Here is a 21,909-nt window from a genome sequence, read left to right as displayed (position 1 = left end):
AGAATTTGTAGAAAGTGTGTATTATCACAGCTAAAGGAAGTCCTACTGCTATCATGGAAGATTTTGTGGAAAGCGTGTATTATCACAGCTAAAGGAAGTCCTACTGCTATCACGGAAGAATTTGTAGAAAGTGTGTATTATCACAGCTAAAGGAAGTCCTACTGCTATCATGGAAGATTTTGTGGAAAGCGTGTATTATCACAGCTAAAGGAAGTCCTACTGCTATCATGGAATATTTTGTAGTAAGTGTGTATTATCACAGCTAAAGGAAGTCCTACTGCTATCATGGAAGATTTTGTGGAAAGTGTGTTTTATCACAGCTAAAGGAAGTCCTACTGCTATCACGGAAGATTTTGTGGAAAGTGTGTATTATCACAGCTAAATGAAGTCCTACTGCTATCATGGAAGATTTTGTGGAAAGTGTGTATTATCACAGCTAAAGGAAGTCCTACTGCTATCATGGAAGATTTTGTGGAAAGTGTGTATTATCACAGCTAAAGGAAGTCCTGCTATCATGGAAGATTTTGTGGAAAGTGTGTTTTATCACAGCTAAAGGAAGTCCTACTGCTATCACAGAAGATTTTGTGGAAAGTGTGTTTTATCACAGCTAAAGGAAGTCCTACTGCTATCACAGAAGATTTTGTGGAAAGTGTGTTTTATCATAGCTTAAGTAAGCCCTACATCTAGCATGGAAGATCTGGTGGGTTTAATGATAAGGAATTGTATTTATTGTAGCTCCAACAGTTTTGCAGACATTTAAATAAGATAAAGAATATAGGACTCAACACTTTTTATTTCATTAACAATTTAATCATACAAACATAATATAATTGTAATACACCAAATTAAAAAAAAAACTATTTAAATGTATGCAAGCAATTAAATTTCTGTACTCAATAAAACAATGCTATAAGCTAACTCGCATACATTAAGTAAACAACAATTCTTTGATTCTAAATACTTCTTTTACAGTATCACGCAGGCGTAAATAACTGCCAAACAATTGAAATACCATTTGTTTCTTTCCAGGAGGTTCTTTTTAATTTTTATATTCTTTCCGGTTGTTAATAGAGAATTATCAGTGAAATAAAAATGTTATTTCACTGTTTCAAATTTTGAAATTTTTCAATGTTTTGATATTAAAGCCCTCTCTCAATTCCAAATCAAACTTTAGCGCACATAAGGCTGGGACACATACTCAATCACTTCATTTCCGAAATGAGGTTACGTTAAAATTTGAATAAAAATCATATAATATTTATGAAAGATTCTACACATGACACCTCGTGAACAACATGACACCTCGTGAACACCAAAATTAAATATTTCACTCGTGGCAAGAACACTCGTGAGATATAGCTTTTGGTGCTCACTTGGTGAAATACATCACAATCTTACACTGAAACAAAATTATCCTCTTTGTATTTTTCTCTTAAATAATGTCAATAATGATTTTTTAATAATGAACAAGATTAAACATAATTTTTATATTATTTTTAAAATATTGATTTTTTTAAATCTGTATTCACAACGGGTGCTCTGCTAAGGAATATTTAGTTTCTAAAACTTATGATATCGATGCTGTCAAGTATTTTTTCGAAATGTCTGAAATAAAATCATGAGTAGCATCTTTCATGAATAATATTCACCAGCTGTACTTATGATTACATCATTACATGTATAACTGTCAAAGAGTTATATTACATTCAATTTCGAGAAAAAAAAGGAGTATTCGAACATTATCTATTGTTGTTATATGAAGACACAGAGTCATTCTAATTGCTACATAGATAATATAAGTTTAAAAATCATTTCTTGATTTCCAATCTTTAGAATGTTAGCTCGAGGTATAAAACAAGGCATTTTCAAGAGATGTTAATGATATTTAGAATGTTTATTATGCAATATTGGTTGACACGTCGACGTCTGTCATCCTTCTGCTTATGTTAATTTTCTCCTCAAATTCCATACTTATCGACAGCGTCCCAGTTTAATTACTATCCAACCACGGGGAGGTGCTACTCGTGGAGTTTCTGTAGATTGTACTCGAAGTTTTTCAGAAACATAAGATGTACCCCACACAGCCCGAACTTTTCAGGCCCCAGAACACTGATCAGTTGTTCCTGAAACAAATACACAATATCTGTTGTTGTTTTTTAGAAACAAAGCATTGGCACAGAAACAATGCCCCAATCGGGTTTTCTCTGAAAGATAACTGTTTGTCATTTACTTCTGGGATGAGATCATATTTGTTTTTGAGCAATACATTTAACAAGAGCTGTCACAGAGACAGCGCGCTCGACTATTCCGCCGCTTTTCAATGTAAGGATTGAAATGTTTTGGCGAAACATGCATGGATCACTGTTAGATTAGATTTCAATGCAATACATGGTGTTCTGAGATATAAACATAAATGTGGTTCCATGCAAAATATTAACAAGAATTTCTAAGTCTAATAATAAAGGGCCATTATTTGCAAAATACAGTTATCTAACTTGGTTATTCAATTAAGTTGGGTGGCTGAATGCCATTGTATAAAGTCTCAATGCAATACATCAAATAGTTGCTGAGATATTATCCTATGTGTGCTAACATGCAAGACCTTAACCAGAATTTCTAAGTCACATAATAAAGGGGCAAAAATTATATATTATGAAAGAGTTATCTTACTTGATTAAATAAGAAGGTTAAATAGATGGGAGCCTGTGTGTAAATTTTCAATGCAATACATGACATATTTTAATTTAATGCAAACTGGAGTTATCTTACATGTACTTGGTTAATTTAGTAGGTTGGATGGTTGAGTACCATTGTATCAAGTACCAATGCAATACCTCAAGTAGTTGCTGAGATATTAACCTATGTGTGCTTACACCAAAACCTTAACCAGAAAATCTAAGTCGAATAATAAAGGGCAATTATTTGCATTAAATGCAAACGAGAGTTATCTTACTTTGTTAATTTAGTAGGTTGGATGGTTGAGTACCATTGTATTTAAGTATCAATGCAATACCTCAACTAGTTGCTGAGATATTAACCTATGTGTGCTTACACGCAAAACCTTAACCAGAATTTCTAAGTCGAATAATAAAGGCCTATTATTTGCATTATATTCAAATAATTGTTATCTAACTTCATTAATGTAGTATGTAAGATAGTTGGGAATACATATCCAAAGTTTAAATGCAATAACTGATGTATTTACTGAGATAATGACTTAAAGGTGCTTACATGCAAAACCTTAACCAAGGTGTGACGCCAACGCCACCGCCGACGCCAGGGTGAGTAGGATAGCTCTCCTTATTCTTCGAATAGTCGAGCTAAAAATGGTTCTGTACATTTGAAGATTTGTCACAGAGCATACATGCCATATTTTCTGGAGACCATTCAGGGGGATGTGTTCAAAAGTCTGAAAATTCAGGGAGATTTTGGTTGTATTCAGGGGGATTTTTTTAGCAAGTTTAAGTTGGCGAAATTTTAAAGTATTTTTAGACGCAAGTACAAAAAAATGTATTCACCTATAGTTTGCTTTGAAAACCTCTTAACTTTTTCATTATACAGAAATTTTTTATGTCATTATGTTTTTATCATATTCTTATGATACACTGTCATGTCATACTGTAATGCATTTGCAGAACAAAATATGTCATTGGAAAAATATGTTTTCAAGACAATTAAATTAAATTTACCTTCCTCCCGAGTCTTTTAAAAAAATTGTGCTTAATTCTATCAGCTTTGATGACTTTCAGACAATAAGAGAATAGAATAAATATTATCAATTTCTTCCTTCCAAAATAGTAATATTTCTTTGCCTTTGATAATTACTACAAATTAATTGATCACTTGTTGTAAAAGTTTCCTTTTGGCATTTCTCCCTTGTGGATTTGTACATTCAGTTCCACTCACATACTGTGGTTTCACTTTGTCATTATTGCCTGATGTAAAATTTCTAAAAAAAATTTTTTTTTTTTTTTTTTTTTAAATTCCGGGGGATTTTTATCTCCCGCCGGGAGACCGGGGGATGGATCGAAATTCCGGGGGATTTTTCCCCCCGCCGGGAGATATGGCATGTATGCACAGAGTTATAAAACAGTTCATTATTTTAAATATCAAAATTGATTATTTATATTTTTCTCAAATTGATTGAATGAGGATTTCTCTACAAGTCCACATGAGGAAATCATAGTTACTAATTACTATATTTTGTTATGGTCTAGTACTAATTCATAGTCTTTGAAATATTAGTTACAGACATCTGCTAGTCTTGTTCTTAATTACTGGGCATACTGTATCTTCCATAATTAATTGAATGAAACTTGGTAAGCAGTTGTCATTACTTAGATCAAAGCATATAACATGAAGGTGTGAATTAGATTCTTATGAGTTCTGGTCTGAAGGTAAAGACAATAGTAGGTTTCATTAGGGGCTGGTATGAATGAAGTTTGATAAGTTTTTTTGTATGGTTGGTTTATAATTATATGGGCGTGGCCTAACGAGAAATTGTATGTTGTATTGTAAGTTTTAGCCAGTTCTTGTTAGGGAGTAGATAGAGAAGGTTAAGAGACCTCTCACAACTTAGCGAGTGTATTATATATGAATAAAATATGGAGAATGTATTTGGAGTTAAGTGTTAATAAGCCATAGTTTGGGGACGAGAACCCCGCCCGGTGACAGATTGACTGAAATTCCTAAATAGTAAAAATGTTGTGGCTGAGACAGAAAGTTATAAATGTGCATCGATTACCTCCATGTGTGACAGAGCACACATTATATGCGTGACACTTTTACAATAATGCTTTACAGTTCTGTGAAGTTTGATTGAAATCAAATAGAAGGTAACAAAGTTAAGCCTGTGACACAAAGTATTGAAACATGTAATAATTCCTATGCAACATTGATGTCCAAGGTCGACCTTTGTTATAGACGCATTCACATATGTTAACACTATGCCCTCTCATATTGCTCTACAAATTGAATAACCATGAATAATAAAACATACATAAGTATTGCTATAAAACCCATATTGAGAAACCTTGACCTTACGATGAAAGCACAAACTATGTGGGACACACCTTCCCATGGTGTTCTACAATATTGGCTGTGACATGAAATATCGCTGTGCATACCACATTGACCTTGAGCCTTACCTAAATGCTCTACAATTATGTAAAGTTTCATAAAAATCCATTAAATATACTGGATTGGATTAGACAGTGATGAGTTAGGGAAGGGACAGTGAAATTACTGTATGCTTAATTTCTGTAGCATATAAATAACACAAGCAAACCAAACGGCCCCAGTATTGGATATACATATGAAATTATCACAATGTGCATTATAATAATTGGGACAAATTCACGTGCACACCTAGTCCAAATATAGGTAACTGTGTCAATTTTTTTTTATCTATCTTCACAATGGACTTGTTGTGGAAGAACTCTTTACCATATGTTCTTAATCATTTCAATATTGTTAACCCATTTTGTACGTTTAAATGCTAGTTGAAATAACTGAATGTAATTTTTATATGATGCGTTTCTATTGTAGCTCAATTGGTTCTGCAAATATACAGGAATAAAACATGCAATAGTATTTGATTTGAAAATTAGAATGATGGAATATAATTAAATATCAAACTACGGACATGGTAACTCAAACAGTATCACCTGGTGAATTGGGAGGCATCCACTGTTGAACATCTACTTGATGAAAGTGATATTGTACCTGGGGAAGTACCAGTCTCATGTTTGAGTTCAGAATCAAGACTCAGAATTGCACATCTTTATTTCATTGTAAATTTCCTCCAGGAAGGGCAATAATGGTGGATTTTGTTGAATGTTATTCATATTGGAAATGTAAGTATTTTAAGCATGTACATTGGTGAAAGGAATTGACTAAAGATTTGTTTTCTGTAACTTAATAAAAATGCTTTTCTGAGTCTGAATCAAGACTCAGAGTTGATGCTTTTGTATTCACGGACGCACATAGACTAGCATATATATATCCAAACCCAACAGGAGGTGCACTATGATTCGGGCTGTGTTTAAATGTGCCCGGCCTGTGTTTATCCGAGTCGAACAAAAGGTGCACTATGGTTCAGTCTGTTTTAAGCCTAGCATGAGTATACCACAGTCCAACAGAAGTGCCGTGTGAGTCTAGCCTGTGAATACCAGAGTCCAACAGAAGTATTCTGTGAGTGTAGCCTGTGTATACCAGAGTCCAACAGAAGTATTCTGTGAGTGTAGCCTGTGTATACCAGAGCCCAACATAAGTATTCTGTGAGTGTAGCCTGTGTATACCAGAGTCCAACAGAAGTATTCTGTGAGTGTAACCTGTGTATACCAGAGTCCAACAGAAGTATTCTGTGAGTGTAGCCTGTGTATACCAGAGTCCAACAGAAGTATTCTGTGAGTGTAGCCTGTGTATACCAGAGTCCAACAGAAGTATTCTGTGAGTGTAGCCTGTGTATACCAGAGCCCAACAGAAGTATTCTGTGAGTGTAGCCTGTGTATACCAGAGCCCAACAGAAGTATTCTGTGAGTGTAGCCTGTGTATACCAGAGCCCAACAGAAGTAATCTGTGAGTGTAGCCTGTGTATACCAGAGTCCAACAGAAGTATTCTGTGAGTGTAGCCTGTGTATAGCAGAGTCCAACATAAGTATTCTGTGAGTGTAGCCTGTGTATACCAGAGTCCAACAGAAGTATTCTGTGAGTGTAGCCTGTGTATACCAGAGTCCAACAGAAGTATTCTGTGAGTGTAGCCTGTGTATACCAGAGCCCAACAGAAGTATTCTGTGAATGTAGCCTGTGTATACCAGAGCCCAACAGAAGTATTCTGTGAGTGTAGCCTGTGTATACCGGAGTCCAACAGAAGTATTCTGTGAGCGAAGTCTGTGTATACCAGAGTCCAACAGGAGTATTCTGTGAGTATAGTCTGTGTAAACCCAACAGACGTGATGTATGAGCCTAGTCTATGTGTTTTTCTTTCCGAGATCATCCTTTATAAGGAATGTTTGCCATTATCAGTTGGAGAAAAGATCCCAAATCATTCTGACATAGTGTAACAACATCCATTTTGTGCTACATTCTGATTTGGTCTATATTTTATTGCACCTAGCCTTTGTATACCGAATCCAACCCATGTGTATCCGAGACTTGCTGCGCATGCGTGGTCATTACCTCAAGCTTGTGTTCGTCCTTTTCCCGCGAGATGAGGTCATAGACTGTCCCGAACAGCGCCACGTCATCACCCAGCACCCTTGTACAGTAGCTGGAAGTCAGAAAGAGATAGGGGTCACATTAACCGTAAATAATTATGATATCATATCATAATCATAATCAAATTAGTTTTAAGTTTATCGCAATGAAATTGAAACATGTAACAAAGTGAAGGCATGTTTAATATCTGTTATATATCTTAACTTTAAAATGATTGACCGAAAGCTATAAACTTATCACAGGCAATGTAATACAGTTATTTAAGTTGACACGGCACTATTGGCACAACAAATTGTTACAGATCTAAGCGTACTCACTATTGGAGGTGTTCAATCTGCCTCAGCATCACGGCCTGAGGGTCATCACTGTCTGCAAATAACCCATGGTCGATTAAAGACATTTAAAGGTACATACACAAAAGGGGGGCCAGAAAAGGTGTTGGTTTAATAGTAAATGAAGAGAGAAAGCATTCGATATGTAATCAAAGGAATTTGGGAAGAACCATCAAAAAGAACGATCATTGTACTTACTTCCTATACTTTTATCACGCTCGTCTTTCTCATTCTGTCAATAAAAAACATGCTGGTAATTATTTAACTTATGTAAAAAAACAACGTTATTAAGCAGTTTTATGTATATACACCATGGGCATATCATCCAAGACATTGATAACAGGAAAATAATTATTTGATTTTTTACGAAATAGAAATAAGACAACCAGTGTACATTACATTATTTTGTATTATTAAAATTAAACTGGTAGCTATTGGCGAGTTACCGGGTAGAGTCCGGTCATTGTTCGGACGATCATTTGCATGACATTGATGGCGGCGCTGGCCGTCTCGTTTTGCACTTCTGTCAATGTCCGTTCCCAATCGCCCTCAATCTTTACGTCGGACATGGAGGTGACTGTGTCGCTCATTTGTGACTCTTCAACACCAGTCGATCGCCGCGGGGAGGGTTTTATAGTGACGTCTTTCCTAAACTTGCTTTTACTCTGTCTGCCACCGCCGTCACCTTGCTTATTTAGAATAGAACGGTACCCTAGGCCTTTCACCGGCGTATCTCCTCCCAGCGCTCCACCCGCTGCTGCACCGGCCGCCGTCCCCGCATCCTCCATTCGGATGCTGGTGAACTTGTTCATGATTTTGTCCATGTCAAAGGGGCCAGCCTTGTGGTTTTCCTTGTGTGCCTGGCCTGGCATCGGTCGGTTGATCCGATACCGAGACTGCACGAAGCCGGACGCGCCGGCACCAGGTACTGGCTGAAATCAATACAATTATAATCAATGTACATGCACTCGTTCGTTGATTGCGCAAACTTGCAAAACCACTTTGCCTACAATACCTCTGCTTACTTTGATGCTTAAAGGAAACAACCATTGTCCGTTAGTGTGCTGTTAAGTTATATTCTCGGACATGAATCTATAAGCTAGCAAGTTTAATAGGCAATATATACCCTTGGAGGAAGTGGCGGCGGTTTTGATCCCTTGAAAAAGCCGTGCTGGAGGACCTCGGATGCCGTTGGTCGCTTCTCGGGGTCACGCTGCAAGATCATCTTCAACACTACCGGTAATTCATCCGAATAACCCTTCGGCATTTCTGGCAGCTGAAAAACAGGGTTTGTATATGGTATCAGGACATTTTTGGCACTATATCGCTACTTTATATGTTACCTACTTTAAAATATTTATTTCAGAGTAATGATTTCATATGTCAACTGCAGTTGTGTAAATCTGCCATCTTCAAATGTTTCAGTCTGGTTTCTTGTATGACGTTTGCAAGCATATACTGTACTATATATTGTTTCTTTTCTCCTTGTATGCGCGGATGAGCACTGAATTATATATCGAGCGTTCTTACGTCACCGTGCACTATTTTGAAGACAAGCTGGTGCATCAAAGTTGCGTCAAACGGGCGTTCTAACGTTGCCATCTCGTACACGATCACGCCTAATGCCCACACGTCGCTCTAGGGAAATACAGGGAAGTCTTATAAGGGAAGGATTTAATGCTTTGATATGCATTATACCGATACAACTTATGAAATTAAGATTGCAAATATTTATGAATAATAAATGCAAAATGGCAACGAAAATTAACTCTGAATGGCTAAGTTTGAATATTCTTTTACCCATGAATAATAAGATATGCTTAGTACAAGAATATTTAATTCTACAGCGTGTGAATTTATTTAAGAATACAGCGTATCGACGATGACAATGTAAATTTACCTTTGAGTCGTATGGTTTACATGAAAATATCTCGGGGCTCATGTAATAGGGACTTCCACAGAACGTCACCGCCTTTTGGCTTGGTTTCTCTAAAACCCTGGGAAAAACGAATATACAGTTAATATGGAATCTTAAATAAACTAGTGACTTGCTCATGCCCACGTCTTCAATTTGCGGCTGGCTCATGCCCACGTTTTTAACTTGCAGCTGGCTCATGCCCACGTTTTTAACTTGCAGCTGGCTCATGCCCGCGTTTTTAATTTGAGGCTGTCTCAAGCGCGCATCTTAAACTTGCGGCTGTCCTATGCCCGCATCTTAAACTTGCGGCTGTCCTATGCCCGCGTCTTAAACTTTGGTCTATCTATGCGCATCTTAAACTTGCGGCTGTCTCATGCCCGCATCTTAAACTTGCGGCTGTCCTATGCCCGCATCTTAAACTTGCGGCTGTCCTATGCCCGCATCTTAAACTTGCGGCTGTCTCATGCCCGCATCTTAAACTTTGGTCTATCTATGCGCGCATCTTAAACTTGCGGCTGTCCTATGCCCGCATCTTAAACTTGCGGCTGTCTCGTGCCCGAGTCTTAAACTTTGGTCTATCTATGCGCGCATCTTAAACTTGCGTCTGTCCTATGCCCGCATCTTAAACTTGCGGCTGGCTCATGCCCACGTTTTTAACTTGCAGCTGGCTCATGCCCACGTTTTTAACATGCAGCTGGCTCATGCCCACGTTTTTAACTTGCAGCTGGCTCATGCCCGCGTTTTTAATTTGAGGCTGTCCCATGCGCGCATCTTAAACGTGCGGCTGTCCTATGCCCGCATCTTAAACTTGCGGCTGTCCTATGCCCGCATCTTAAACTTGCGGCTGTCTCGTGCCCGCGTCTTAAACTTTGGTCTATCTATGCGCGCATCTTAAGCTTGCGGCTGTCTCATGCCTGCGCAAGCTTAAGTGTGCGGCTATCTCATGCCTGCGTCTTAAACTTGCGGCTGTCCTATGCCCGCGTCTAAAGCTTGCGGCTATCTCATGCCTGCGTCTTGAACTTTAGTCTATCTCATGCCCGCGTCTTAAGCTTGTGGCTATCTCATGCCTGCGTCTTGAACTTTGGTCTATCTCATGCCCGCGTCTAAGCTTGCGGTTGCCTCATGCCCGCATCTTTAACTTGCGGATGTCTCATGCTCGTGTCTTAAATTTGCAGCTGTCTCATGTCCGAGTCTTAAACTTGTGGATGGCACTTACCCGAGTCTTAAGCTTGCGGCTGCCTCATGACCGCGTATTGGAAAGACATAAGTGATAGTGTGCACCACGAAAGGCCGTGAAAAGAAGGCTCTACCACAGATTGAATACGGTACATACATGACCTGGATGTATGACTGAATATACACCACTTAATTTAAAGTATACATGTACTGGCTGAGTACCTAAATCGGAACACTTTGGGCACTTTTTTTGAAATATTTTTAGTTAGATTTGCACCACAGCTACAAAAATTTCCATCAGCATACTAGGATTCAAGACTAATTGGTTGATATAAATGGTGTTTTTCAAGATACTTCCAATCTGCATGAAAAGTATTTTATTAACCGCACAGTCAAGGACTGCCATTTTTGTCCCTGGATTACCTAAATATGAAACAGTTTTAATTCGTTATATATTTTTGTGTTTCCTTTTAAAATCATTGCTATGTTTTGTTTAAGTAAACTAATAATTTATTTTATTTCCAGCTTGTCTTTTTGCCATTTTTGTCAGTAAATTTGACGATTTAAGTAAAAAAAGTATGCTGTAATTTTGGCAAACATGAAGTCATTCCCCCGCGTGCCATGTATTGACATTTGAAAATCAACAACATTGAATGATAGCAGCATTTTAAATATTTACCGGAGTATTGTGTTATTTGGAACGAGTATTTAAAGCAAGCGTCGATATTGATTAAAATCGTAAATAAACAGATCAATCGGAAAAACGCTTTTTAACGGGTGTTCCATATTAAGGTACTGTTCCGATTTAGGTACTCACCCAGTATATGAGTTTACGCGTTAAAATGTTGTTAGAAATAAATTAAACAAAATAAAAATAATTCCATAATAAGCTATAACATATATATATATATAAAAAATCCGACTTACTTTGCAAGACCCATGTCCCCTAGTTTCGTGTTCCAGTTTTCCGTAAGAAAGACGTTTGGCGTTTTGACGTCACGGTGGACGATCTTCCGGCCGTGGAGATACTGAAACATATACATTTCGGAAGTTAGAACATCTGGAATAAATTTACATCGGGTTGTTTTTTTGAAAACGCTATATAATCTCCGGATTATCAGCTGACTGAGCGCTGCATACTTACAGCAAACTTGAATTTGCCAATGACATACCTATCGGATACGAACAAGGTAAACTCAAGTATATTTGAAACAAACACATATCAACTAGCCCGCCTGCACCAGTATTACAAGCTAAGCCACAAACCTCGAGTGCGCTAGCGATCTGCCGGAACCACTCAGTGAGTTGGTCCTCCTCCAGGCGGGAGCGCGTCTTGTTCCGACGGTCAAGGAACTCAGACAGATCCCCGTTACCACAGAACTCAGTCACGATGCAGAGGGCGCCGTCCGATTCGAACGAGTCTATGTACTTGAGGACGTTGTCGTGGGCGAGGTCCTTGAGAAGCTGGGCCTCCCGGACCGCCAGCTCCCGCTCCTCGTCCGGGGCCGTCTTCAGGTTGATCACCTTCATAGCATACTGTGGACCGGGAGAAAGAAAGGTTACACATAAGGAGACAAATTTCACTACCGACACCACCGTAATGTTAAATAGAAATCACTAAACAACGGCACCATAGGGCGGAGGGCTCCATTATTGTCGCCATACTAATAACGCAGCAGTTACAAATGACGTGCCAGAAATATTACGCACCTACCGTATGACTCATTGCGTGTCCAATCTTTTCGGGGTTATTTTAGATTTATGAGAAAATGAAGACAGCACAGGAGAGGGTAATCTATTTTTTCTACAAAAGTTCTTTTCCCCACTATTTAAACGGACATTGATGAGGGTGGTGTGCGGTATTAATTCATGGTGTTTTATGAGTGACATAGTACATCTTCAATAAAGTATTGGGATCCATACCGCGCCGACACTGAATAACCGCATAGTGCGGATTCTTTGCGGGGGTGGGGGTGGGAGATATAATATAAAATTGAGCAAAAAGGTAATGTGTGAGTGTAAATTCAAACACAATTGAATTTATTCTTTTATTCACGTAATTTAGTAGAGTGTGACCTACGAGTAAATATAGCACTTTATGAATTCCTACTTTCGATTCGAAAATCGAAAAGAAATCTTCAAATAATACTATTCGGTTATCTTTTGAAACCAACAAATAGGAAGCAAAACATGCATGTTTCTACCTTTTTCTTGTCGTCCGATCCTGTCACCAGAAACACCTTTCCAAAGGCCCCTTCCCCCAAGGTCCTATCTATAACGAATTCATCTGATGTCGCCATTTTCGTTAATTTATGTTATCAAACTAAAAAAATATCACATTCCGTGTAAATTGTCGGATACTTAAAATTTGGCATTACTAACTATTCATTGTTTCACTGTTTTTAATACACAATACAAATTGATTTATGATCGATCCCTTATAAACCTTTCTTCCTTGTTTACTCCATCATAACCTGTCTTACTATGGGAGCAGTTATTATAATTTTTTATCTTAAGAGCGAAGTATAGACGAAGTAAATAGCGAGTATACGTTGACTTTGACACGCTCATTAATATTGACATATATTCAGATGTTTGTTGATATTTGGTTTTGCATAAACCTTTAAAGGTTTAAGTGCATATTGAAATTTCAAAATAAATAAATCCTAACAATTGTCACGATGCTTAAAATGCCTTATAACAATGTTATATCTAGTACATCGTGACGACCTGCGGTCGAGTTCGTTCATCGTAAGTAACATACTTCGATTTGTTTTATTTTGTATAGTGTGCCTTGAGCATGTTTCAAGTTGAAATTAATATTAAAAAATAGAATAAAGTGTCATATTCCTACAGAATAATACATGACTGTATTTAGTATTTCTCGTCACTAAACTAGCTGGCCGTATTAACTTCAGTTATAATTAAGGTGTTCGGTTTTCTGTTTCACTTTATTGATGAAAGAGCATGAACGATTACATGATCGACTTTTTAAATCGGTTATTGGGTACATGCAATGCTTGGATAATATCGGATACGCAGAAATCAAACTACCAGGAAGTATATCATTCCGGAACATAAATAACTGACATTCTAGCTGAGGTGTTTATCGTTATTCATTAACCTTTAACTACCACAAGGACTAGCCCTGGAGTAGACGGACGGGTGAACGTACACATCCCTAGATGGCGGACGCTGGAGACAAGTATGAAATAAAAGGGCTTATCGGGCAAGGGGCTTTTGGAAAAGTCTTCCTTGTGGAAAATGGGGCTAAAAATAAGGTATGCGGTCATTTCGAAAGAAGACTTACTTAATTTAACGTGTATACTGTATGGACACATTGACAAACGATTTAGTTAGGCAATGCAAAACAACAAGTTCTTAACAAGTACCGTAATCAGGGGCGGATCCATAAATTGATGTAGGAGGGGCGTAGCTTAGGGGTACTACATTTTGACGTTCGCCCCTCCCTCAAAACCAGAATTGAAATGGTTAAAAACGCTTGCGCGGGAGGGATGGTGAACTACCCAAACAATTTCTAGTCCAAAATGCTGCATTTTGAGTTTTCACCCCTCTTTCTTTTGCTATGATATTGACATAAATCCGCTAGTGTTATAGGTATCCATTTATATGAACTCTAATGACTTGACATTTTTGTTAACTAGCCTCACTCGTACACCTTTTAATTGTATATCATTTACATAATTACTATCTGAATCGAATTTGAATGGACAACATAAATAAAGCACTGCAATGTAAGGGGCTGCTTCAACAACACTTTCAGTCGTAAATTGAATATATCTGCGTTTAATATTTTTGTTTTGCTGTTAATTTGTGTAAAATTAAATTAAATCAGTTAAAAAGTTGCCAAATTAAGGAAATGAAAACAGCCAACTTGAAATTGTTGTGAAGTTGCTGTAAATACCCGCAGACTTTTTAAAGAAATTTTAAATTACGAATTTAAACATCGTTAAATTATTGAAACTACTTATTTGCCAAATATTTATCGTAATATAGCTGAAATAGCTGCCGTAAAATATTATCAAAGCACTTAACTCCCTGTGGTGACGTACTTCAGTTGGCGCTGAAGGTAATTCAGCTGGTAGGGCGGCATCCGAAGGAGATCATGCAGACCGTACAGGAAGTGGAGCTGCTGGCCCGCCTCCAGCACGACCACATCCTCCAGTACGTGCAGGCCGACACAGAGGGAGGAAAACTGATGATCCTCACAGGTGATGCCGGCCAGAAAAATGTTTGATTTAAGCCTCTCATGTTTTTCATGTCAAACCGGAAATGAAATTGCTAAACGACATTGCTGTTATTGGTAAATATATCTTCAAAACTGCGTTTGTGATTTTGTATGAGCAAGATCTTTTTTTATTCATCTCAAATATAACAAACTTGTGTATGGTGCTCTTATCGTGTAAAAACCCCTTATCATCATCTATATCAGAGTTCTGCCCTAACGGCGATTTGGCGGACTACATTCGGGAGCACGCGGGGACCGTGATGGACGAGAGACGCCTTGTCGAGTGGATCCGTCAGATCACTTCCGCACTCAAGGTAAGGGGTCGTGAATGGGTGTATGAAACGACGTACATCCAGGGACTGAGTGTTTTAGTATTGCAGTTTATCGTAGTATGAAAGTATTTGGTCTGTGAACAGTGAGTGAGGTCTGAATGACTTCATGATTATCCATGCACTGACCAAATGTTCTCATATGAACCGCAATTATAAAACAGTCATTGTTTAAATTAAACACTCGTTATTTGGAGTTTTCTGTGTGTGTTTTTTTTATGAAAATCCGACTACAACCGGCTGAAAAAATAACGATTTCAAGGTAATTGAACGTAGTCATGATTAATCCAGCTTTATGAACAACGGCATCGCCAACGACGTCATTTGTTTCATTAAAGTCACAAATATTTAAAGGCATTAAAACGACAATTGACCAATCATAAACGTCGTGATGTATTCCGAAGATATTGCCTTCATCGAAATATGAATGCAATTGAAAGAAAACGCGTTCATTTAAGGAAGAGTAATAAGGACGTCAAACTAAATTGAACAACTACATTGTATTTAAGTCACCCAAGTGTAGGTCTGGTTAATAGTCAGAGTAACATACCATCAATGAGTTCATGTCACTTTAAATTCATCATGCTTGAGTTCGCTGAAAAATTTCCATGGTCAAATATAAAGTGATGTTTATTTAAATTCGCCATATTTTACATACATGTATATCCCCCAGTAGTTAAGCTTTCCACATCTGTAACGCTAACGACATGTCGAAAAATCCTGCGTAACGTCAGTAAGAGTAGAAATATCTGACATTGCTTTGCATTATTTCGTGTAAACTCGGAAAACGCGTTTTTTCAATTGCATTGGTGTAAAGGCTGATGTGTTTTCCCTGTTTCCAGTACCTGCATGGACTTCCCCAAAAGATCATTCACCGGGACCTGAAGTTGGCCAACATCTTCATGGACGAGAAATGGGACACAAAACTCGGCGACTTCGGTATCGCCAGGTAACACGAACATAGCCTCGCTTTAGACTTCGGTATCGCCAGGTAACACGAACAAAGCCTCGCTTTAGACTTCGGTATCGCCAGGTAACAAGAACATAGCCTCGCTTCAGACTTCGGTAACGCCAGGTAACACGAACATAGCCTCGCTTCAGACTTCTGTATCGCCAGATAACACGAAAATAGCCTCGCTTCAGACTTCTGTATCGCCAGGTAACACGAACATAGCCTCGCTTTAGACTTCGGTATCGCCAGGTAACAAGAACATAGCCTCGCTTCAGACTTCGGTATCGCCAGATAACACGAACATAGCCTCGCTTCAGACTTCTGTATCGCCAGATAACACGAAAATAGCCTCGCTTCAGACTTCGGTATCGCCAGATAACACGAACATAGCCTAGGTAACACGAACATAGCCTCGCTTCAGACTTCAGTATCGCCAGGTAACACGAAAATAGCCTCGCCTCAGACTTCGGTAACGCCAGGTAACACGAAAATAGCCTCGGTTCAGACTTCGGTATCGCCAGGTAACACGAAAATAGCATTGCTTCACTGTTGATCGAATTATCTCAAGATACAAAAATAACAACTCTCTGACCTACATTGTAAACGCAAAAGTGCGATGGGCAAAATTTTGTCAAATGCCTTATATCGCCCCGACAGCAAACACACAAAAATCGTCGATGGGGGAATGATTTACTCCATGGTAAATGAACTTCCAGATTAAACCAACATACTTATGTTGCTATTTCTGGTCAATGGTCCAATATCAATATGCTATTTTTAGGGTACTTGAGGACTCGACTGATTGGGCAACAACCCAGTGTGGCACACCCCTCTACATGAGCCCGGAGGTGTTTGCTGGCATCCCATACTCGGACAAGGTTCGTATCAGAAAATCATTTAAAATAATCTTTGTCATAGAAATAGCAATTATGGTTTTAATATTTCCAGGAAGACTCCCAACTTCTATTTGTTCTGCATTACCTTGTATGCATTGCAGACGGACATTTACTCGCTGTCGATCATGATGTACGAGATGGCCCATATGGACAAGGAAAACATACAGCCACAGATGGTCCTTTTTAAGATTGTTCATCAACAGGTAAGCGAGTCGACTTTTACATGAATTTTTAGTATGTGAGCAGGTATGTGGGCCGACTTGAACATCGATTTCTTAGTATATGAGTAGGTATGTGGGCCGAGTTGTATATACATTGCTACATCCATCAGCAGATATGTTAGCCGACTTGTACATCGACTTCTCACTCCATGTGCGTGTACGTGGGCCGACTTGTACATTGGTTGTTAAAACAAGCGGCAGGTATGTGGGCCGACTTGTTCATGGATTACTAAACCAATCAGCAGGTATGTGGGCCGACTTTTGTATGGATTGCAAAGTCCATCAGCAGGTATGTGGGCCGACCTGTACATGGATTGCTTAGTCCATCGGCAGGTATGTTTGCCGAATTGTACATTGGTTGCTTAGTCCATCGGCAGGTAAGTGGGCCGACTTGTACATGGATTGCTAAGTCCATCGGTAGGTATGTTTGCCGAATTGTACATGGGTTGCTTAGTCCATCGGCAGGTATATTTGCTGAATTTTACATGAAGTTCTTAATCCATCAGCTGGTATGAGGGCCGACTTGTAAATATATTGTTATGGTATGTTTGCCGACTTGTACATGGATTGCTTAGTCCATCGGCAGGTATGTTTGCCGACTTGTACATGAATTTCTAAGTCCACCAGGTGGAATGAGGGCCGCTTTGTAAATAGATTGCTAGGTCCATCAGCTGGTATGTTTGTCGACTTGTACATGGATTGATTAGTCCGTCAGTATGTATGTGGACCGGCTTGTACATTGATCGTGAACGTCGTAAAGATCATGCCAATGTTTGCATGAACCGCATCTACCAACAGTGAGTAGATTTGTACTTACTCGTGCATTGGTCATTTTTTTTTTCAATAATTTGTTTTCTAGACCTAAGGCGGCGGTGAGTAGTAAACTCAAAGCAAAGTCAGCATTTAGCAAATGCTACAATCAGCAAGACACCTCGACATAAACGTGTATACCATAATGTTTCCAATTTTCTATGGATACTAAACATCCCTTAACACCCTTTTTTCACTGCAGTTTTATTTGTTTAAATAAGAGTGCTGCTTTTTTAGATTTCAATATGTATTTGCCAGTTGCCGTCAATGCCGACGACATATAGTTCGGGCGTAACGGATCTCATGGCGTCCATGATGCACAAAGATCCTGACAAGCGACCGTCCGCGGCGGAAATTCTCGAAAACAAAGTCTTTAAGAAGGCCCGTAAACCACCACCCATTGTAAGTTAACATCAAAATCGTTTAGAAGTCGTTGATAATAAAATATGGTATCAGCAATTATTCGTCATCACTATCAAAAATAATACAAAAAAACAACAACACATAAACATGTTAAGATCATCACTGTTATAAACCGTCTTATTTTTTTAGGCTATATCATTACGTTTTAAAATCTACATAACAGATGAAGCTGTTTATTATTTTTTATGGGACATATAATTTTACTCTGTTTCTATGAAAATTATTTATAGTAATACTTGCATAAACTGTAGACAGACCGGCCGAAAACAAACGTCCTTGACGACCTTGAAGAGGAGGATGAGATGGACGAGGAGCTATGGACGTTCGTGGACACCGCAACCCAGCTCAGCACTTCCGGCGGCACCGCCACCAGTACGCGGGACGCTGTCGCCGGCTCCACTGGCGCCCCATTCCGGCCCCAACCGCGCGGCGGCGTCCCTGTACTGCCTTTAGGGACTATCACCGCCCGCATTACCAAAGCTCATGATGATGGCGAGGTGGGCGGCGGGAAGTCGGAGGGCGAGGATGATTTCGCAGGCAATCCTGTTATGACGGTTGTGCACAGGACGCTGCTGCATATGGTAAAATAGCGCATTTTCGATCCAAACCAGTGTCGATTATTTTATCATTATTTTGTAGCTTTACATACAGTTTCTTTTAAAGTAATCAAGTGTGTTTTTCTTATTTTTAGGGAAAGACAGCAACAATCAAAGGTATATCTTGTTTATTATTTTTCTCGCATTAAATAGCAATATTTCCCCTTTAAATACTCTCCAATAAAGTTTTAATATTCTTGATTTATTTTTGTATTATTTTTATTGCAAGGTCGTGACAAATTGGAAAGGCAGGTGGACATGTTAAAAATGTAAGTCGATATCAATTACTTGAGATATATCAGCTCTACCATGTACGAGTTTCCTTAATTTTAACTTTCGATTTTCTAAACACTGTAACATATTGATTACTTTTTTTTTTTCGGGAAAATGTATTTTTAGTATGTGTTTGAGGTCGTTATATATATCAGAGGCGAAAATTTAATGGCTTAAAATGTTGGAAGAGGGATCCCCCAAGATATATTTAACAATTTCTTGTCCGAAATGGTTCATTTTACTACTTTTTTTCTCCGATATTTACAAGTAAATCCTCAGGAATCCGCCTGTCACGGTTTATCGTCTACAAGGATTCAATATGAACCTCGTCCGAAAGTGTTTATACTCACTATATAAATTTGTTTCATTAAAAATCATAATAATTAACCGTTTCTTGTCGCAACCATAACACTTAACAACATAAAACTCTGTAGCAAGGGTCACTGTTGCTAATGTCAATTTCACAAATGTGTTAGGTACTGTATCCAATGTCTGGACAACGACGATGGCCTGTTCCGGCGAGCGTGTGAGGCGCTGAACATGAGTCACGACGAGGAGGAGATTGAGGTATGTCAAGACAGGGGGTCGGGGAAGGGGAGGAGATTGAGGTATGTTAGGACAGGGGGCGGGGAAGGGGAGGGGATTGAGGTATGTCAGGACAGGGGGCGGGGAAGGGAAGGAGATTGAGGTATGTCAGGACAGGGGGACGGGGAAGGGGAGGAGATTGAGGTATGTCAAGACAGGGGGACGGGAAATGGGGAAGATTGAGGTATGTCAAGACAGGGGGACGGGGAAGGGGAGGAGCTTGAGGTATGTCAAGACAGGGGGAATGGGGGAGATTGAGGAATGTCAAGACAGGGGGTCGGGGAAGGAGAGGAGCTTGAAGTATGTCAAGACAGGGGGACGGGGAAGGGGGAGATTGAGGTATGTCAAGACAGGGGGTCGGGGAAGGGGAGGAGCTTGAGGTATGTCAAGACAGGGGACGGGGAAGGGGAGGAGATTGAGGTATGTCAAGACAGGGGGTCGGGGAAGGGGAGGAGATTGAGGTATGTCAATACAGCGGGTCGGGGAAGGGGAGGAGATTGAGGTATGTCAAGACAACGGGTCGGGAAGGGGAGGAGATTGAGGAATGTCAAGATAGGGGGCGGGGAAGGGGAGGAGCTTGAGATATGTCAAGACAGGGGGCGGGGAAGTGGAGGAGATTGAGGTATGTCAAGACAGGAGGACGGGGAAGGGAAGAAGATTTAGGTATGTCAAGACAGGGGGCGGGGAGGGGGAGGAGATCGAGGTATGTCAAGACAGGATATCGGGGAAGGGGGGCGGGGGTAGAGACAACCATACGCTAACAGTCTTAAACTAACATATGGGTAAACGTATACTATTGTCCCGAATCTAGGTTTACTTCGAACTATAGACTATCCTCATTATTGATCACAACATTGTCTAGACGAGGCGTTTATTTCTGTGACATTCTCGTAAATCATGTTCACTTGAGGGGAAAGTGTTTTACATTTCTTCTTCCTTTTTTCAAGGAGACTTTGCTGCGGGTGCTGGGCCCGGAGAAGTTCGGGTTATGTGGGCTTCAGCTTCTCCACTACAAGAATTTCACCTTCAATCTCCAGAGATAGGAAAGCCGACATTTCCACCGGAATGTTGTACAGTGAACATTGTAAAGTGATATCGGTACACGACTACAGAGACAGCACCCTGTGATAACACCATTGTTACAGTAAAGAGAAGTTTTTACAATATTGCATGTTCTGCTTTATCACTACATATTATATTTGTAGATTTGAAAATAAATAAAATAAAAAAAACATAGTAATATGCCAGAACATGAATAATGTTTGTATGTTTTGGTGTGTTTTTTTTCAACTGTCGTATTTGAATAAAATAGCCTCAAATCTTCTTAACAAACAATAAATGTAAAAAGCTTACCTGATAAAACAAAAACAACAACAGAAAACAGTCATAACTTAACATACACAAGTATTACCCGGTATAGTGTGTACATTATGTGACATGTAGGAAACTTGTGTTGCACTCTGAGATCCCAGTTGTCATTTCGACCTACTATAACGAATATAGAGTTTGAGAGTTTATTTGCGAACATAAACGGACATTTTATGTTTTCGCCTTCGAGAGACTGAATAAGCTTGAAAAGTAAGTTCATATATTTTAGTATTTATTTCTTATCTATATATCACTATTAGTCTTTTACCGGTATAGTTGTTTAATACATATATTATTATTTAAAATACATCATGAACTCTCACCTCAGTATAAAACATACGAAAAATGTTTTCTATACCAGCATCAAGGACATTTAAGACAAAAATGATGCTGAAAAAAGTGATAATTTAATCGTTATTCCAGGAAAACAAAACTTAGCGTCATGATTTCTTGTATTCCTCATCTGGGATTCTACTCACAGTCCTCGTGTATTTTTATTAAAATGTCTGGGTACTCAGTTAAATGGGCATGCTGATGTGCTATCAACCGTGATTCGAACCCGC

At 39.0% G+C, this 21,909-nt stretch overlaps 2 protein-coding genes across 2 annotated transcripts; one reads left to right on the top strand and one right to left on the bottom strand.

Moving 5' to 3' along the window:
- Positions 1 to 775: 775 nt before the first annotated feature.
- On the bottom strand, positions 776 to 13,113 carry LOC128216993 (serine/threonine-protein kinase Nek1-like). Its single transcript, XM_052923773.1, has 11 exons — positions 12,849 to 13,113; positions 11,911 to 12,180; positions 11,572 to 11,672; positions 9,451 to 9,547; positions 9,081 to 9,188; positions 8,677 to 8,826; positions 7,997 to 8,482; positions 7,749 to 7,782; positions 7,536 to 7,587; positions 7,180 to 7,270; positions 776 to 2,123 (listed from the first exon to the last, which is right to left on the bottom strand). The coding sequence occupies exons 1-11, from the start codon at positions 12,942 to 12,944 to the stop codon at positions 2,019 to 2,021; spliced, it is 1,590 nt and encodes a 529-aa protein (XP_052779733.1). The 5' UTR covers positions 12,945 to 13,113; the 3' UTR covers positions 776 to 2,018.
- Positions 13,114 to 13,252: 139 nt separating this feature from the next.
- Positions 13,253 to 21,214, top strand: LOC128216994 (uncharacterized). Its single transcript, XM_052923774.1, has 13 exons — positions 13,253 to 13,395; positions 13,785 to 13,925; positions 14,723 to 14,876; positions 15,098 to 15,207; positions 16,065 to 16,171; positions 16,956 to 17,052; positions 17,172 to 17,273; positions 18,360 to 18,503; positions 18,776 to 19,105; positions 19,216 to 19,237; positions 19,350 to 19,389; positions 19,870 to 19,960; positions 20,926 to 21,214. Exons 2-13 carry the CDS (start codon positions 13,830 to 13,832, stop codon positions 21,019 to 21,021), a joined length of 1,389 nt encoding a protein of 462 aa, XP_052779734.1. The 5' UTR covers positions 13,253 to 13,395; positions 13,785 to 13,829; the 3' UTR covers positions 21,022 to 21,214.
- Positions 21,215 to 21,909: the final 695 nt, after the last annotated feature.

This window comes from Mya arenaria, chromosome 14 (assembly GCF_026914265.1).
Source record: "Mya arenaria isolate MELC-2E11 chromosome 14, ASM2691426v1".
NCBI classification, from domain to species: domain Eukaryota; kingdom Metazoa; phylum Mollusca; class Bivalvia; order Myida; family Myidae; genus Mya; species Mya arenaria.
The sequence above is the reverse complement of the archived record's forward strand: the minus strand, read 5'-3'. Positions and strand labels throughout refer to the sequence as shown.